At 45.0% G+C, this 19436-nt stretch overlaps 1 protein-coding gene across 1 annotated transcript in view; it reads left to right on the plus strand.

The window, feature by feature from the left end:
* Positions 1-19436, plus strand: part of FAS (Fas cell surface death receptor) — a 62648-nt gene that overhangs the window by 26831 nt on the left and 16381 nt on the right. The window contains exons 4-5 of the mRNA XM_029609831.1: positions 1651-1765; positions 8877-8938. Coding sequence (XP_029465691.1) covers positions 1651-1765; positions 8877-8938 — 177 coding nt within the window. The remainder of the gene's footprint in view (positions 1-1650; positions 1766-8876; positions 8939-19436) is intronic.

Consider the following 19436-nt stretch of genomic DNA (forward strand, 5'->3'; position numbering starts at 1 on the left):
TTTCCTTGCAGTTCAGTTGCTGGGATATTGTTCTTGATATAAAGAGCTACTCCTCCTCCTTTTCTGTCCTCTCTGACCTTCCTTAACAAGTTATAGCCCAGTATGGCCATATCCCATATGAGAATCCCTGAACCATGTCTCTGTAACAGCAACAATGTCCAAGTCCGCCTCCACCATCATTGCCCATACTACTAGCATTTGTAATCATAGCTTTCCCATTTTTTCCCTTGATTTGTTGTACTTCATATACACCTTTTCTGCTTTTTTCTGCTGATTGATTTTGTTATTTTCTCGTTCCACGTCCTATATTGCTTGGAGGTGACATGTCCATTTCATTGGCCATCTCCTGCCACCCCCATTCTTTAGTTTAAATGTCTGATAATATATGATCTGAATTTCTCACTTAGCATCCCCCTTCCTGCTACAGACAAATGTAGGCCAGCCTTACTATGTAGCCTTTTACTGCTCCATACATGAACCCAGCCTCCAATGTATCCAAAACCATTTTCTGTACACCAGGTTTTGAGCCAGGAATTGAAATTATTTATATGGCACAGCTTCTCATTTCCCTTTCCATGAACAGGTAATACTTTCGAAAAGACAATATTCTTTGCAATGTGCCTTATCTTGCCTAGATTTTGGAAATCTTTTTGTTCTCCATGGATACCATTTCTGTTGAGGTCATTTGTCCTCAGATGGATAATATCACTGATATCAAAATTCCTACTTTCTTTCTTCAATGACTTGGACTATCTGGTTTGTATTTCTACCAGCTGAGGATCCTGGAATACATTTAACTCTTGAGTCACCAGCTCACCCTGTTTGCTGAAGAAAAGTACAGCTACCCAGAAAGAAACACCCTAACTGTATAAAGAATGATCTGTAACTGCACGCTTATTTAAAGATGGGCTTACTTTGCCTTTAGTAATCAGTACATTATTGATTAACACCCAGTGTCTGATCCTGTCTGTTGTAACTCCCTCCAGCTACCAACGTACACAAGAGATAAATCACATCACTGGGCCATAAAGGAGAGTTTCCCCCCCATAAATAGAATCCCCCCCCTGGGATAGAGAGCTCAGTACCTGGGAGGCCTGCTAGCCAGAGCAGCCCCTGAAGAGAAATAAATTAGTTTGTGTGCCCTGAGACTTAAATTCCCCGCTAAGGGTTACATGTAGTTGCTTCTTCGTATATAGTTTTCTACCTTTTTTTTAATTCTCCTGCTTTTCTCTGCAGCATTGTTTTCAAGCCTTCTACTGTCTCTATTTTTCTGTCTGAATTTTCTGTCCCTTGTTTTTGTTTTCTTCATTCAACTTGCACCTCCCATCTTCACCCATGATTTCAAAATTTTCAGCAGAGATTTGTCTCGAAGAAGGAGGGATGACCTTGCATTCTCTACAGTCGAATACACACTGACAAAATGATGCTTATAGATTCAATCATTGTTGAGAAGCATAAAACGTGCGGGATCTGTCAGTCTTCAAAGGCCCTGATCTCAAAATAAATCATTGCACTGCTTCGTTACTAAGTGTGCAGACAGGCAGACAGGCAGACAAACAGTAATAACAGAAATAATATATTTTCAAATAGGGCAACCATTGCTTCAGAGCTAATTAAAGATTATGTACCACTGAATTATTTGCATTTCAGGCTTGGAAGTATTGGAAAACTGCACTGAGGATCAGAATACAAAATGCCAATGTATGAAGGACTATTATTGCAATTCTTCTGCGCTGTGTTCTGCACACTGTGATCCATGTGCTAAGTAAGTAAGAACTGCAGTAACAACATTTAAACACTTATAGTTACCTGTTTATCATGTAACAGGCCCCATAAAAAAGACATAGATTCAGTTTACGTTCACTGAATCTTAAAAAGAAGGGACCTTTCAAAAAATGTAAAAAAGCATCTGTTTTTATTATTTAAAGTGCAGGAAAGTTTGTGCACCAAAAGACAGCAGGAAATGTAAGGTCCATAAGAAGCGGGCAATGCCATATTTGTTTTATGATACAATACCTTATAAAAGAGGCTAGTGGTTTTCTAGGCTGTGACCAGCTAAGGACAATAATCCAAATGTTTGTATTTATACAGTTCAACTATTGCAATAGCCTTTTGGTGGGAATTAACAACAACAAAAAAAAGTTTATTTGATTTGTCTTCATTTAGTTCAAAATTCTGCTGTAAGGATTATGGAGCAAAGTATAGGGATAGTATTTTCCCCATTCTGTACAAACTTTATTGGCTTCCAGTAGGCTAAAATATTAGATTTAAAATTATTTGCTTACACAAGATAAAGAGGGTCATTCATCAAAATGAGTTAGGACCTTAACTCCCACAGTAATGCCATAACACATGCATTATTTATCGCATCGTGAGATGCATATGCAAATTCTAAATATTTAGTCAAAAGGGAGGAGTTTGGGTGAAGTTTATGAAAATGAGGGGTGTTTAACATCATGTACGATAGCATAACGCATTTGCAATTTACATAAGAGTATAAGAACATGCCATACTGGGTCAAGCCCAGCATCCTGTTTCCAATAGTGGTTAATCCAGGCCACAAGAACCTGGCAATTACCCAAACACTAAATAGATCCCATGCTACTGATGCAGTTAATAGTATTGGCTATTCCCTAAGTCAACTTGATTAATATTTATTTATTTATTTATTTGATGAGTTTTATATACCGTCATTCAGTAAAGCCATCACAACGGTTTACAAAAAGCTCAAAATGCAGGATTTTTAACAATTGAGCAAAAAGGGATAACAGGAAGTATATTAAACAAAGGAGAGATATTCAGTTGCAAAGATATTAACTGGCATTTGCACTACAGGTTGCACTAAGGGGTGCACAAAGGGGAGGGCCCCTTCCGCGCGCGGCGCCTGGTGGCAGGGTGCCTTTCAACGGTCGGAGCTGCCCCTAGTGACGGGGTGGGGCTTCCAGTCGGGTCACTCCCTCACATTACAGTTCTGTTTTTTTTCCTTTTTCAGTTTAAGGTGATATTTTTTTCTTCTCTTCTGTTTCCATGGCGATGGAGAAGTGCCGCAGGGCGTCCAAAGGTGATTGGTGGGCTGCCAGTTCGAGGGTGCCAGTGGCAGGGTGCCTTTCAATGGTCGGAGCTGCCCTTAGTGACGTTGGGGGGGGGGGGGGTGGCTTCCAATCGGGTCACTCCCTCACATTACAGTTCTGTTTTTTTTCCTTTTTCAGTTTCAGGTGATATTTTTTTCTTCTCTCCTGTTCCCATGGCGATGGAGAAGTGCCGCAGGGCGCCCAAAGGTGGTGGGTGGGCTGCCAGTTCGAGGGCGCTGGTGGCAGGGCGCCTTTCAACGGTCGTAGCTGCCCCTAGTGATAATTAATAGCAGTTAATGGACTTCTCCAAGAATGTATCCAAACCTTTTTTGAACCCAGCTACATTAACTGCACTAACCACATCCCCAGCAACAAATTCCAGAGTTTAATTGTGCGTTGAGTGAAAAAGAACTTTCTCCGATTAGTTTTAAAAGTGCAACATGCTAACTTCATGGAGTGCCCCCTAGTCCTTCTATTATCCGAAAGAGTGAATAACCAATTCACATTTACCCGTTTTAGGCCTCTCATGATTTTAAACACCTCTATCATATCCCCCCCTCAGCCATCTCTTCTCCAAGCTGAACAGTCCTAACCTCTTTAGCCTTTCCTCATAGAGGAGCTGTTCCATCCCCTTTATTATTTTGGTCGCCCTTCTCTGTACCTTCTCCATCGCAACTACCATATATCTTTTTTGAGATGCGGCGACCAGAATTGTACACAGTATTCAAGGTGCGGTCTCACCATGGAGCGATACAGAGGCATTATGACATTTTCCGTTTTATTCACCATTCCCTTTCTAATAATTCCTAACCTTCTGTTTGCATTTTTTTTTTTTTTTAGTGCAAATCCCATTTCGGGGAAGAGAGACAGAGAGAGAGACCCTGGGGAGGCACACATGTTAGTTAACTTTTTATACTGTGAAGACTTGTTTTTTTCAAACGATGATAATAAAATAACTGTATATAATAGAGCATCAACAATTAAATTATTGAATTTTTCAAAATTACCATTATTCAAAGCAATACCCCATCACTTACATACCAGGTGTGGTTATATTATAGACCTTCATAACATCCCGCGGTGTATGGGGCTTGTCTACTCCTTGCTTAAACCGCTTATGGGATCATCTTTAATCATCGGTCTTTCCACCACTGATGCCAAATTCTTTTTTGTATTTTTTTCAAGATTTTTTTCTAAAAATATGATATTCTTTTCCAAGCAAGTATTAAATTCCTTTGATCATTTCGCTTGGGTAGAGGTTAATTTCACTTAAACAGAGATAAATCCAGAGTAATTTCCTTAAGCTGATAACAGAGTGCAGTTCGACGTGATCATGTTTCGTGTCCCAGCTGCCTCAGGAACCTCTCTGGTATCGGGTTAACTGATGGGATGTTCCTTATTTCATTTTAGATTTTTCTGAAAAGAAAGAATGTTATCACAGCCATTTTTCTGGGATTTTACTTGCTGTATCTTACTTCGATAGTACACTTACGAATCCGCGAGCATTGCCATTACATCGTCGTGATACGGGAGATGCCTCCTACTGAGGTGATCTCCACGGTCTTGTTTTTATTCGCATGCTCCTAACATGGATCAGTGAACAGATGAATTCATGATTGTGCACATATGGAACTGGCTTGAATTCAAATCACTAGGATTTACATAAATTGAGCCCATTCTATTTCTCGATTCAGCCCATAGGGGGAAACCGTGTGTAATTGAAAAATCCAGTGCTGTTCATTCTGCCTTAATTGTTTTATCCTATCTCTACCACGCCAATGTTTGAGGATGTATTCTAATATGGTCCAACTTAAATCATCAAAGCAATGCTGTTGCTCTATGAAGTGTGCCACCAAAGGTGCCTCGGTTTTTTGTGTTTTTAAACAGCTTTTATGTTCGATCAGTCTTGTTCTCAATCGTTTTGTCATCCCTACATATGTTAGATTGCAGGGGCAAAAAATTGCATACACTACAAAACTAACTTGACAAGAGAATTTTTCGGGTAAAGTAATTAGTAGTCCTGTAGCTGATTGGACCGTTGTTCTGGATGATTTTAATGCACAGTAAATGCAACCTGTGCATTCTGGTACTGTAATGGGTAAAGATGGAGTTTTGTCACTGGCATGTACCACGTCATCTTTAATGTTGGAGCCCCTACTGTAGGCGAAGCATATTGGGTCCTCAAAGATTGGATGGATCTGTTGTACAGTACTCCAGTGGTTACGAATAACTTGGCTGATACGTGAAGATTTTGTGGTGTGCCTTAGCACCGTGGTTTGTCGGTGAGATGAGCCTTCTGGTGTTCCTTTTTTAGAATAGGTAATCCCTGTCAGCACATAGGGCTCATTTATAAGCTTTCTTAATGTTGGGAATAGGGTACCTCTCTGTATAAAGCGATCCGTCTTTCGTTTAGCTTGGGGTTTAAAGTCCAATTTGTCTGTGCAGAGACCTTGAATGTGTAGAGCTTCCAAATGCAGCCATAAAAATATTTGCAACATCTGGGGCCATGGCTGCCCCCATTGCGGTGCCCCGAATTTGTAAATAGAACTGACCATCATACATGAAATAGTTCTTAGGGCAAACAAAAGTAGTTCAATAATATATTGTGACGGTAAGCGTTGTGAGGAGGGTTGGGTTTCCAGTATATCGAATACTGCTTTGGCTGCTAAGTCCTGCGGAATGACTATGTATAATGATTCTATATCCATAGTAACCAATAGACAGTGTGCTGAGACTTTGAGAGTATTGAGGTATTGTAAAATGTGAGAACTGTCTTTAACATAAGATGGAGCTTCAGACACATGCGGTTGTATTTTGTCTAGAAAATTGAAACTGGCTCCAGGACAGAGTCATTCGCGGACACTATTGGACGTCCCGGTGGATTTTCTAATGTTTTGTGTATTTTAGGAACGATGTATAAGACTGGAATACAGGGATGCTTTTTAATTAAGAATTCTTTTTCCGTGCGAGTGAGGAATCCCTGTTCGTATCCTGTTTCTTTTGAACACAGTATGATTTCCTGAGTAAATAGCCCCCTTTTTTTCCTTTTTCCTCCCCCTTGCTACTTTATTCTCTTATACATTTTTCCCTCCTTCAGGTTACTTGCTTCAATTTTTTATTTATATTTTTAGAATTCACAATTTTATTTTATTTTTTATTCCTTAAAAATTAAAAATTTAAAACAAATATTTACATTTTCTCGTTGTCCTTATTATCATGATTCTTTTCTGTTTGATTTTCAATCAATCTGTGGGTAGCCTTGAACCCCCCTCACACAATTATAACACTATTCGGTCAGTTTACAATTCTGGCTCCTGCGCCACTACTTATTCAATGCGTGTTATCTTTCTTTACCTTTATGTCATCTGGTAGCCGCTCCCCCCTCTTTTCGCGCTCTTTTTTTTCCTTTAAACTGTACGCCTCTAGCCTTCACTTTTGCTTCGATAAGCCATATCAGACATTGCTATACGTTGACAGCTTTGGCAGTAAATTAAAGTCTGAACTTCTCACATTCTTAGCTATCATTAGTCATAGAGCCTTTCTATACTTCTTTATGTTAGCCATGACAGTTTGGATGTTCACACGCTGTTTTGATTGTGTGGGGCACGTATTCTTGTTCTCTTCTCTGCTAATTTGGCCATGTTATTATGGTCCTCACGTGACTAATATTTTCTTTTGTTTTCTCTTCAACAGCTCTATCGTCAACCATATTACATCATATGTGACTTGTCCCTCCCAATGCAGCCTTAGCGAAACACGGTTCCATGTCAGGGGACTGATTTTTTTAATAAATATTTTGATAACTTGGAATCACATAATTTCTGTTGTCAATTAGTTTGTCTTTAGCTCTATTTCATATGGACCATCTACACACTTTTACAACACACCTGCTGTATTAATTATTATATTTATATGCAATGCTGTAAGTGATATATTTATCTCAGATAACTAAACTTTGATTGTCCTTTTTATGTATAATCTATTATAAATGCATCATTTTTACTGGTGAGGGTGGGCGGGTTGCCTAGGGTGCTTAATACCCTTGCACCAGCCCTAGCCATTAACTATTACTAAATCTTATAGAGATCCAGATGGCTGTTGTGTTATCTTTGAAGGGAGGTTATATGGAAGAGTGCTGTTATTAGTTAAAGGTGAATTTTATCGCACATTAGTTAGAGGATGTGTGAATAAGTTGGGCTTGCGTGTGCCGAGGGGATTTCAAAAGCCACCCGGATATACATGTATCTCCTGCAACTCACACATCTCAAAACTTATTTCAAAAAGGGCAGGGCATGGATATGCCTGGGCAGGACATGGGCGCTACATATGTACACACCCCAATGCACATCAAGGTCCCTGGCCACGTAACTTTATTTCTGCTATGAATGGCATGTGAGTTTAAAAAACAAACAAACAAACATTGAGCCATGTCTGAGGAATTTAAAGGATCTGGGGTAGCTGGGGGGAGTACAGGCTATCAATCCAGAGGGTCTGGACGACCTAGCTGTTACCTGCTCACCAGTTCATCCAGTTAACAGTGACGGCACGCAATTCTTTTAAAATCCCCTGACTTATGCGGTAGAAGCAGGATTTGTGCACCTGCTTAAAATTTGGCGCACGTGTGCGCGCGGCCAGGCTATTTTATAGCATGCAAGCATATATGTGCGCCAGTTATGAACTAGCCGTGTCCCTGGGTGCAGGCTGAAGCACATGCGAATGTGTGCCCACGCGCCAGTTTGAAAGTTACTGTCCCAATATATACGCGCCTAATAGTAATCAAGGAGGATTTTTTCCCTTCAGTTTTTGAAAGACTCCAAATTTCCAGACCCACTACATTGCTTATGGAACATTTGCAGGCTTGAATTTTCTCAGGAAAGCTACGTGCACAAAGTAGCAGTGTAAATGTATGAGAGTGGCTTTTCTGGGATAATTTTCAAAGTGCAAGTGCACGCGTATCTTTGAAAACTGCGGTAAAATTTGTGGCTTAAAAAGTACCTGCCAACTTTTGACCAGTGTGGGCAATAAGAAAATTACCCACTTAAGACTAAAAGCAGCAGTTTTAACGTTACCTGCCCTGTATTCAGTAATTCAGAGTGCAGGGAGCAATCGCCTCATCACCCCCTCCTTCTGCCTTTTTGTACTTTTCTTTTCTCCCCCTTGCCCCTGATCCCCTTTGCCTCATGCTCTCTCTTGCCCTCGTCTTCCAGCAGGTGCTGGTTGAGTTTGGGTTTTAATAAAGCTGAACCACTTTCATTTTAAGCGAGTTAGATTGCTAGAGGCTCTGCCCAGCTTTAAAATTCTGTATTAAAAACTAGAAATGGGCTGGAAAAAAATGCAGTGCACAGTTGTGATCACAGGTAGTCGAGAGAAAAATCTGCTGACTGTGTCATTTCTTTGTCAATTTTCAGGGTTTTCATTCGCATGATTTCCAATTACAGTCTGACCCCCCCCCCCCCCCCAGCACCACCACCACTCTTGAAAATCCATGGATTGTAGGCAAGGTTTAGAATACCAAGTCATGTGGATCAAACCATCTCTTTTAAATATTATTTCATGGGGAAGAGTAATTAAGTATTGTATGTCTGGCATTGGTATTTCGCTCTATACCTGAAGACTCAAAATTTTAAGGGGCCAGTTTGCCAGCTCCATAGAAAGACCCTATTGTATGTTATGCAGAAATTAAATTCTGATACGTACAAATTATGGAAAAATATTTGCAGTTCTGTGTTGTGAATTTTAAGAAGGGATGGCTGTAATTCCAGGTTTCTTAACATCAGTCTTTTATTACATTTTTTTTTCCCCAAGATGTGACAATGGCATTGAGAGAGAATGCACATCTACCAGCAATACTATATGTAGACGTGAAGGTAATTAGACTTCTTTATTATTTATTTATTTAACATTTTTATATACCGACATTCGTTGGGAACATCACAGCGGTTTCCAGATAACAAATAATGCAGTGTAACTGACACTGTTCTGAAGGTAAGCTGGACCGGGTAGGTCTTCTATTGATGATTCAACTGTCAGTCCTAGCGACATTGCTATCGAAGCATTCTCTAAACTCTCCTCAGTTGAGTCATCAATAGGAGACCTACCCGGTCCAGCTTACCTTCAGAACAGTGTCAGGATCCATAAGGTCTTGCTTGAAAATCTTGTAGGAGTAATGTTTCCAGTGTTGTTTAATACAGTAGATAGTATTAAGGTGTGAGGGTCCGTGCCAGAATCCTGATCACCCACAATAAATTTAAGGTTTACTATTTCTTCGGTGCCAGGATTAAGTTTCCTCCGTGGCTTCATGCACAAAAGTTCCACAGTTATTGAACTAAGCTTCGTGCTGCTTATCATCCTTCAGATTTTATTTTGCATCATGACCTTCAACAAAAACTATACTTGTGGATACTTTGGTCCCCCTGACGCAGCCCTGATGCGAAACACGGCCGTGTCTGGGTCTTCTGTTTACATTTTACAATTTGTTAAGTGTTATGCACAATTGATGTGTGAGTATGCAAAATTAAAAATCTTTGTTGTTGTTATTGACCAGTAGATTATTTGCCACACATTATTTTTATTGATATTGCTCTATGTGTGTGCTGTTTATTCCGCCTTCCCTCTATGCTTATTGCAGGTATCCAGGAACACATAGGCTTACTTTTGTTGCATGTCCCATCCGTGCTCAGCCCGGGCCTGCTCACCTCTCCAGCTCCTCCGGGGTCCCGGGTCGTCCTCCCCTGCAATGGCGGCAAGCACAGCTAGGCCTTGGCGTCCCGTGGCGGCGGTCGCCGGGCCTTTGTACTCCAACCAGGCTTCACGGCGGGGCTCGGCATCCTCCGTGGCATTGGCCCCACCCCTAGGTGCGCGCGCGCAGACCGCCCATCATCTTAAAGGGCCAGGGGCGGATCCCAGTTCCGCGGCGTGCCCTGATTGACCACAATATAACAGGAAGCTCCCACCGTCACTTCCTTGCCTTGGCAATTGGGTCGATCCTAGTGATTTCTAGTTTGCCTCTGCGTTCCATTTGTGGTCCAGTCTCGTTCCAGCCTTTTTTCCACTCTTGTTCTAGTCCTGTTCCAGCGTCCTTCCGTTCCAGCGTCCTTCTGTCTCCTCGTCTCCCCAGGTAGTACCTTTTGGACTTTCTTCTCGGTACTGAACTCGGCTTCCCTCTGACTACGTTGATTGCTGCCTGCCTCTGATCTTCTGCCTGTTCTACGACCACATCTGCAAGCTGCCTGGAACTGACCTCTGCCTGATTACTGACCATGTCCTCACACTGCCTGGAACTGACCTGTGCCTGAACCCAACCATGTCTGACTGCCTCCTGGAACTTGACCTCTGCTTTGGTTGACTACACCTGGACTGACTACTGGTAACTGACCCTTGCTTTGTCTGACTATCCACCGACTGATTACTGGCTCTGACCCTTGCATTGGCTGACCACGCTTCCTTGAACTTGGCCTTGATCCTTGCCATACATTCAGAGACTCTCTTCTGGCCTTCTCAGGCACCCAGGACTTCTGGTCTGAGTATCGCCCGTGCACCCTTGATCGTGGTGGGCATACCCCTGAACTTCCTATCAAGGAGACCCTGCGAGGCCCACCTAAGCCCAGGCGGCCTGGGTACCCAAGGGCTCAACCCGGGGGTACCTAGGGTTGCTAGTGGCGAAGCTCCAGCAAGCCTCTGTCTCCTTTTGTGCTCCGCCTCCTGGTGGCAGGCACTCTCTGGGTCCGACCAGGGAGCCTACCAATCCTGCAGTAGGCCAAAGGTCAACTTCCTGGTGCAACAGATTGCCAAGGCCATGGACTCGGCGGAGTCTCCCGCCATACAGACCATCCTGGGTCTGGCCGCAACTATTCAAGAACAAGGACAAGCCATAGAGTCTCTAATCTCCTCCGTAGAGGAACTCTGCTCTCAATTGCAGGACACAGCAATGGCCAATCCAGAGGGCCTAACCTCTACCCTGCTACCGAGAGCATCAGTGGCATTGCCAGCATCTCCTCGCTTTAACGGAGATCCACACCTGCCAAGGCTTCCTCAATCAGTGCTTCATGCAATTTGCTCTCCAATCCTCCTTGTTCCTGAAGGAATCAACAAAGATAACCTTCATTGTCTCTTGCCTTGAGGGGAAGGCCCTGGCATGGGCTTCTCCACTTTGGGAGCATTCTGGTCCTATCCTCACGCAAATGTCCCAGTTCATCACCGCCTTCAAATGGACCTTTGAAGATCCTGGTCTTCAGGCGGTTGCAGGTCATCACCTACTCCACCTTCGTCAAGGCTCCAGATCCCTTTCAGAGTTCACGATGGAGTTCCGGACACTGGCAACAGAACTGGGATGGTAAGAGGATTGCCTCTGGGTACTCTACTTTGAGGGTCTATCACCTTCTCTCAAAGATGAACTTGCTGTCCGTGAGATTCCCATATCTCCTAGAGGACCTGATTTCCCTCGCTGGGAAAATTGACCACTGCCTCAGACAATGGCACCACGAAGTGAAAACACCCTGGCCTTCTGCTCAATGCCCAGCACGTGCCCTTAGCCCTCAGATGAAAGCTCTACCGGCACCGCCTCCCTCCAATGAAGAACTGATGCAGGTCAACCATGGGCGGTTGTCCCCCGAGGAGTGTCTCCGGTGTAAAAAGCATGGCTTCTGCCTTTACTGTGATGCCTCCGGACATCTGAGGCAATTCTGTCCGGTCGTGCGGAAAACTTCAAGGCCTAAGCCTGGCGAGGGTCCCGAGCTTGGGTGCTACTGTCACAGGCCCTCAACTTCTTCTACCTGTTACCTTATCCATGGAGTCCCGCTCCTTCGCCACCACGGCTCTCATTGATACAGAAGCTAATGGTAGCTTCATAATGGATGACATAGTGAAATCTTCTGAAAGTCCCAGTACAATTCCTAAAAGTTCCTCTTCGCATAGCCTCTATTCAAGGGAAACATCTCCCCAGACGTATCACACACCGCACGATGTCTTTCCGTCTCACCGTGGGAACCTTACACGAAGAGGAGATATCCCTATATGTTCTAAAACATTCAACACATCTAGTCATACTGGGTCACCCCTTGCTCCAGACTCATGGACCCCAATTCGACTGGCACTCCCTCCAATTAGTTCAGTGGGGCCCACAATGTCAGAAACACTGCTTGAAGCAAGTATCCCCAGCAGTTACCATCTTGAAGACCACTATCCTCACCAGTCTATTGGCTCAGTACGCTGACTTCGAGGACATTTTTTCAAAACAAAAGCAGACTAATTTCCTCCACTCCGAAAATATAATTGTCCAATTGAACTTCTACCCGGGACTACACCTCCCAAGGGTAGGATCTATCCACTCTCGCTCCCCGAGACTCAGGCGATGTCCGAATATATAAAAGAGAACCTCGAGAAAGGTTTCATTAGACCTTCTGACTCTCCAGCAGGAGCAGGCTTCTTCTTTGTTAAGAAGAAGGATGGAGGGCTCTGTCCTTGCATCGATTACCGAGGGCTAAATGCCATCACACGTAAAGATCGCTGCTCATTACCTCTCATCAGTGAATTATTTGCTCGTCTACAAGGGGCCCAGATCGTCACGAAGCTGAATCTACGAGGCACGTACAACCTAGTGCGCATCCAGCCTGAGGACATATGGAAAACTGTGTTTAATACCAGGGATGGCCACTACGAGTACATAGTGATGCCTTTTGGCCTTTGCAATGCCCCTGGGGTGTTCCAATGCCTGATGAATGAAATCCTTAGGGATCTGCTCTACTCATTCATTGTGGTGTACTTAGATGACATCCTGATATTCTCAAAACACTTGGAGTCCGATCGTTCCCATGTCAGAACCATTTTCCAATGCCTCCGAGAAAATCACCTTTACGCCAAATTGGAGAAATGCATATTCGAGCAGAATTGTCTATCCTTCCTAGGGTACATTATTTCTAATGAAGGATTTACCATGGATCCCGAAAAACTTCAGGGAATTCGTGACTGGCCCAGCCAGTCGGCCTCCGGGCCTTACAAAGATTTCTTGGATTCACGAATTATTATAAAAGTTTTATAGCCAACTACACTTCATAAGCCGCTCCACTCACCGCAATGACCAAGAAAGGGAGCAATCTTCGGGTTTGGAGTCCTCAAGCCCAATCAGCATTCCAAGTACTAAAGGAAGCATTCTGCTCTGGACCCCGTCTGCGACATCCTGACCCCAGCCGTCCATTTGTCGTCAAGGTAGACGCGTCCGCTATTGGAGACGGTGCAGTACTAAGCCAGTACTCCTCCAAGGGTACACTGGTACCATGCTCCTTTTACTCTCATAAATTCTCGCCTGTGGAGCATAAGAACATAAGAATATGCCATACTGGGTCAGACCAAGGGTCCATCAAGCCCAGCATCCTGTTTCCAACAGTGGCCAATCCAGGCCATAAGAACCTGGCAAGTACCCAAAAACTAAGTCTATTCCCTGTTACTGTTGCTAGTAATATTATCTAAGTCACCTTAATTAATAGCAGGTAATGGACTTCTCCACCAAAAACGTATCCAATCCTTTTTTAAACACAGCTATACTAACTGCACTAACCACATCCTCTGGCAACAAATTCCAGAGTTTAATTGTGCGTTGAGTGAAAAAGAACTTTCTCCGATTAGTTTTAAATGTGCCACATGCTAACTTTGTGGAGTGCCCCCTAGTCTTTCTATTATCTGAAAGAGTAAATAATCGATTCACATCTACCCGTTCTAGACCTCATGATTTTAAACACCTCTATCATATCTCCCCTCAGCTGTCTCTTCTCCAAGCTGAAAAGTCCTAACGTCTTTAGTCTTTTCTCATAGGGGAGCTGTTCTATTCCCCTTATCATTTTGGTCACCCTTCTCTGTACCTTCTCCATCACAATTATATCTTTTTTGAGATGCGGTGACCAGAATTGTACACAGTATTCAAGGTGCGGTCTCACCATGGAGCGATACAGAGGCATTATGACATTTTCCATTTTATTCAACATTCCTTTTCAAAACTACACCATCTGTGATCGGGAGCTCCTAGCTGTTAAACTTGCACTCCAGGAGTGGCGCCACTGGCTGGAAGGCGCCCAACACAGATGTACTATATTCACAGATTACAAGAATCTGGAGCACTACAAGGAAGCGCAACTATTAAACCCGAGACAAGCCCACTGGGCATTATTTTTTGAACGATTCAACTTTGAGTTGTGCTACAGACCAGTCTCAAAAAATCTACATGCCGACGCACTCTCCCGCTCTCTCAAGCCTGAGGACACCCCAGACATCCCAAGGCACATCATTGACCCAGCCTGTGTGTCACTCGCTGTAACTACAATGGTACCGGCGGGTAAAACAGTTGTCCCATATCGGCTACGCAAACGCTTACTCCACTGGGCTGATGATTCGAGGCTGGCTGGACATTCTGGCCGAGCACGAACACTTGAAATGCTGAGGCGTAATTACTGGAGGCCCAGCATGGTGACAGACTCTCATAACTATATGGACTCATGCCCAATATGTGCACAAGAGTAACCACCTACCGGCCGGCCATGGGGACTCCTACAGCCACTACCAGCGCCCACTGAACCATGGGCCAGCATATCTACAGATTTCATCACTGATCTCCCTCCATCTTCAAACAACGCGGTCATCTGGGTCATCATCGACCACTTTTCCAAAATGGGACATTTCATCCCACTCCGGAACCTCCCATCGGCTCCCAAATTCGCCAAGCTGTTCCTGACACACATTTTCCGACTACATGAGCTACCAAAGGAAATTGTATCAGACAGAGGTCCACAATTCGCCACAAAGTACTGGCACTCCTTGTGTCAAAAGTTCAATATCCAGTTAAGCGTCACCTCAGCATACCATCCTCAGGCAAACGGCCAAGTCGAAAGAGCTAACCTGACTCTGAAAGCCTTTCTCAGATCTTACGTAAACCGGTGGTCCCCAACCCTGTCCTGGGGGCTCACCAGCCAGTCAGGTTTTCAGGATATCCACAATGAATATGCATGAGAGAAAATTTGCATGTTATGGAGGCAGTACATGCAAATTTTCTCTCATGTATATTCATTGTGGATATCCTGAAAATGTGACTGGCTAGTGGGTCCCCAGGACAGGGTTGGGGACCACTGACGTAAACGACCAGCAAAATAATTGGGCCGATTTGCTCCCCTGGGCCGAATTATCTCATAATATGCATCTTGCTGCCACCACAGATCTATCTCCATTTTCTGTGGTATTCGGGCGCCAACCTCGCTTACCATTACTGATACCACTCTCCGTGCCTTCGCCAGCAGCACAATTCACGGCACAAAGTATCCGTAACATATGAAACTGAGTGAAAGAACGACTTACCCAAGCCGCAGAATGTTCTAAGAAGTTCGCTGATGCCCATAGAAGATCAGCACCCCTCTTTAGACCCGGACAAAAGGTATGGCTAAGTACTAAGCACATTAGACTGCGTCTCCCCTCACATCATCTAGCACCAAAATACATTGGACCTTTTCCCATCCTCCGGAGAGTGGGAGCAGTCACCTACCAGTTACAATTGCCAAGATCCATGGGTAACTACAATACCTTCCATGTTTCTCTACTGAAACCACTCGTGCTATCTTGGCCTTCCCGCAAGGATCCATCTCCACCTCAAGTATCCACTGAACCTGATCATGCTCTTCAGGTAAGAGAGGTCCTCGTTGTCTGTCGGCATCAAGGACGCTGGGAGTACTTACTCTCTTGAGAGGGGTATGAGGCCAAGGAGAGCTCCTGGGAGCCCTCACAGAACATCTTGGACAAGGACCTCCTCAGAGCCTTCCATAGGGTTCACCCAGACAAGCCTTGCCCAAGGAGGGGGAATCCTAGAAGGAGGGGCACTGTTGCGCGACCCGTCCATGCTCAGCCCACGCCCAGGCCTGCTCACTTCTCCAGCTCCTCCAGGGGTCCCGGGTCGTCCTCCCCTGCAATGGTGGCAAGCACAGCTAGGCCTCAGCGGCAGCGGTCGCTAGGTCTTCGTCCTCCAGCCAAGCCTCATGGCGGGGCTCGGCATCCTCCGTGGCGTCAGCTCTGCCCCTAGGCGCACGCGGACCGCCCAGCACCTTAAAGGGCCAGAGATGGATCCCAGCTCCGCGGCGCGCCCTGATTGATCACACTATAACAGAAAGCTCCCACCGTCACTTCCTTGCCTTGGCAATCGGATCGATCCTAGTGATTTCTAGTTTGCCTCTGCATTCCAGTTGTGTTCCAGTCTCGTTCCAGCCTTTGTTCCAGTCTTGCTCCAGTCCTCTTCCAGTCTCATTCCAGTCCTGTTCCAGCGTCCTTCTGTTCCAGCATCCTTCCATTCCAGCGTTCTCCTGTCTCCTCGTCTCCCCAGGTAGTACCTTTTGGACTGTCTTCTCGGTACTGACCTCAGCTTCCCTCTGACTGTGTTGATCGCTGCCTGCCTCTGACCTTCTGCCTGTTCTACGACCACGTCTGCACACTGCCTGGAACTGACCTCTGCCTGATTACTGACCATGTCTGCATGCTGCCTGGAACTGATCTCTGCCTGAACCCGACCTCGTCTGACTGCCTCCTGGAACTTGACCTCTGCTTTGGCTGACTACCCACGGACTGACTACTGGTAACTGACCCTTGCTTTGCCTGACTATCCATGGACTGATTAATGGCTCTGACCTTTGCACTGGCTGACCATGCTTCCTTGAGCCTGGCCTTGATCCTTGCCATATATTCAGAGATTCTTTTCTGGCCTTCTCAGGCACCCAGGACATCTGGTCTGAGTATCGATCGCACACCCCTGAACTTCCTATCAAGGAAACCCTGTGAGGCCCACCTAAGACCAGGTGGCCCGGGCACCCAAGGGCTCAACCTGGGGGTACCTAGGGTTGCTAGTGGCGAAGCTCCAGCTATCCTCTGTCTCCTCTTGTGCTCCGCCTCCTGATGGCAGGTGCTCTCTGGGTCCAACTAGGGAGCCTACCAATCCTGCACTAGGCCAAGGGTCCACCTTCTGGCGCAACAACTTTAAAGCATTGACACATTCAAACTTGATTATCAGTGTACGTTGCGTAGTAAATCATTGTTCCACCTTCTTTGTTGTCGCACACACTATTCCCTTCACTTTCTGGCCTAGAAGGCCTTGATTTCTTGTATGGACGTGTCGAGCTATGTGATACTTTGGTTACTCATCTTTCCAAACCTGAGCCCAAAGTGAGTTACAATCAGGTACAATAGATAGGCTTGATTTACTAAGCATTTTTCCTATAGTCACATAATTTATTTATTATTTTATTTATTTAAAAAGTCTTCTATACCGATGTTAGTCGAAACATCACCTCGGTTTACATGGAACAAAAGCAACGGAAATTACAAGTAACAGGGGGAAGGGTAAGGGGTACAAAAACCAATAGGAGAGCAGAGAAGCATAGGAACAAACAACAAGTGAACTATAATGTCATAAGAACAAGGTTATAGTCAAATTCAGGTCATAATCCATCACAATTCAATATTCATCAAGGGTGTTGGGGAAAGGCTTGTTTGAATAGCCAGGTTTTGAGCTGGGCTCTGAATCTGGTGATGCAAGGTTCAAGTCTGAGGTGGTTGGGAGTGAGTTCCAGTGCATAGGTCCAGCAATGGAGAGCGCCCGATCCCTTGTAGCTGTGAGGTATGCTTTCTTTAGGGATGGCACATGGAGGGGCCCTTTGTTAGTGGTCCTTGTCGGTCGATTCGAGCAGGCAAATTGGAGGGGATCTGCCAGCCAGTTGGAGTGATGGGAATATAAGGCTTTATGTATAATGGTCAGGGATTTAAAGAGGATGCGGGAGGTAATAGGGAGCCAGTGTAGGTCCTTCAGTATAGGGGAAATATGGTCGTATTTGTGAGCGTTGGAGAGGGTTCTGGCTACAGTGTTCTGTAGCATTTGGAGGGGCTTTAAGGAGGAGTAGGGTAGGCCAAGAAAGAGGGAGTTACAGTAATCCATCTTGGATGCCAGTGTAGCCTGGACGACAGTGCGGAAGTCACTAGCGTGAAGGAGAGGTTTCAGGTTTTTTAAGACTTTAAGTTTGAAGAAACCCTCTTTGAGTATGGCACTGATATGTTTTTTGAAGTTCAGTTGTTGGTCGATTAGGAACCCCAGGTTCCTTGCGCAGGGCTGTGCATGAGGAATCTTGATAGCAGAGTCAATTGTGAGTGCGGGATTGGTAGGGGGGTGATGGGATATGAGTTCAGTTTTGGCAGTGTTTAGAGCAAGGTGGAGGATGGTAAGTAAGGAGTTGATGGCAGCGAGATGGTTTCCCCAGGATTCAAGGGTGTCAGATAGGGAGCCTTGAATGGGTATGATGATTTGCACATCATCAGCGTAGAGAAAGAATTTGAGGCCAAGTTCTGATAAGAGTTTGCACAAGGGGGTGAGGTAAATGTTAAAGAGGGTAGAAGAGAGAGGGAGGAGCCTTGGGGGACTCCTTGGGCGAGGGCGTAGTGGGAGGACTCAGCATTGCCTATTTTCACGGTGAATTTCCTATTGTCGAGGTAGGATGAGAACCACTTAAGGGCTGTGCCGGAAAGGCCAATGTCGGTTAGGCGGGCAAGGAGGTGGGTGTGATTTATGGTGTCAAAAGCTGCTGAAATGTCCAGTAGAGCAAGAAGGTAGCTGTGACCTTGATCCATTCCCCTGAGTAAGTAGTCAGTTAAGGAAAGTAAGAGGGTCTTAGTGTTGAGGTGTTTACGGAAGCCAAATTGAGAGGGGTGGAGAAGGTTGTGAGTTTCAAGGAATTCTGTAAGTTGTGAGTTGACTACCTTCTTCATGATTTTTGAGATGAAAGGGAGATTGGAGAAAGGGCGAAAGTTGGCGGGGGTCTTTGGGGTCAAGTGCAGGTTTTTTGAGCAGTGGTTTGACCACAGCATGCTTGAGTGGGTCAGGGACAATGCCTGAAGAGAGGGAGCAATTGATAACATCTGCAATGGGTTTGGAAATGATGTCAGGTATGGTGAGGAGGGCTTTGGTGGGGATAGTGTCTGATGGATGAGTCGCAGGTTTCATCTTTTTGAGGATAGATGTGATTTCAGTGGATGAAACGAGTTCAAGGTCGTTAAAGGAGGACGAGGGTGGGACAGTGCCTGTGTCAGCTGGGAGCGAGGAGGGAGTAGAGGGAAATCGGAGAAGGATGGTTGCGATTTTGTCATGAAAGTAGCGTCCCAGTTCTTCACATTTGCTGCTGGCTTCGCTGTCAGGAATGGGGGGGGGGGGGATGTGTGTTTGGTAAGGGAAGAAACATAGGTGAAGAGGGCTTTGGGGTTATATTTGTAATCGTGGATTCTTAGGGCGTAGTAGTCTCGTTTGGCTTTAAGGGTGGCTAGCCTGTAGAGATGTAGTGAGGATTTGAATATGGATGATTT

The sequence above is a fragment of the Rhinatrema bivittatum genome, chromosome 7 (genome assembly GCF_901001135.1).
Source record: "Rhinatrema bivittatum chromosome 7, aRhiBiv1.1, whole genome shotgun sequence".
Lineage (NCBI taxonomy): Eukaryota > Metazoa > Chordata > Amphibia > Gymnophiona > Rhinatrematidae > Rhinatrema > Rhinatrema bivittatum.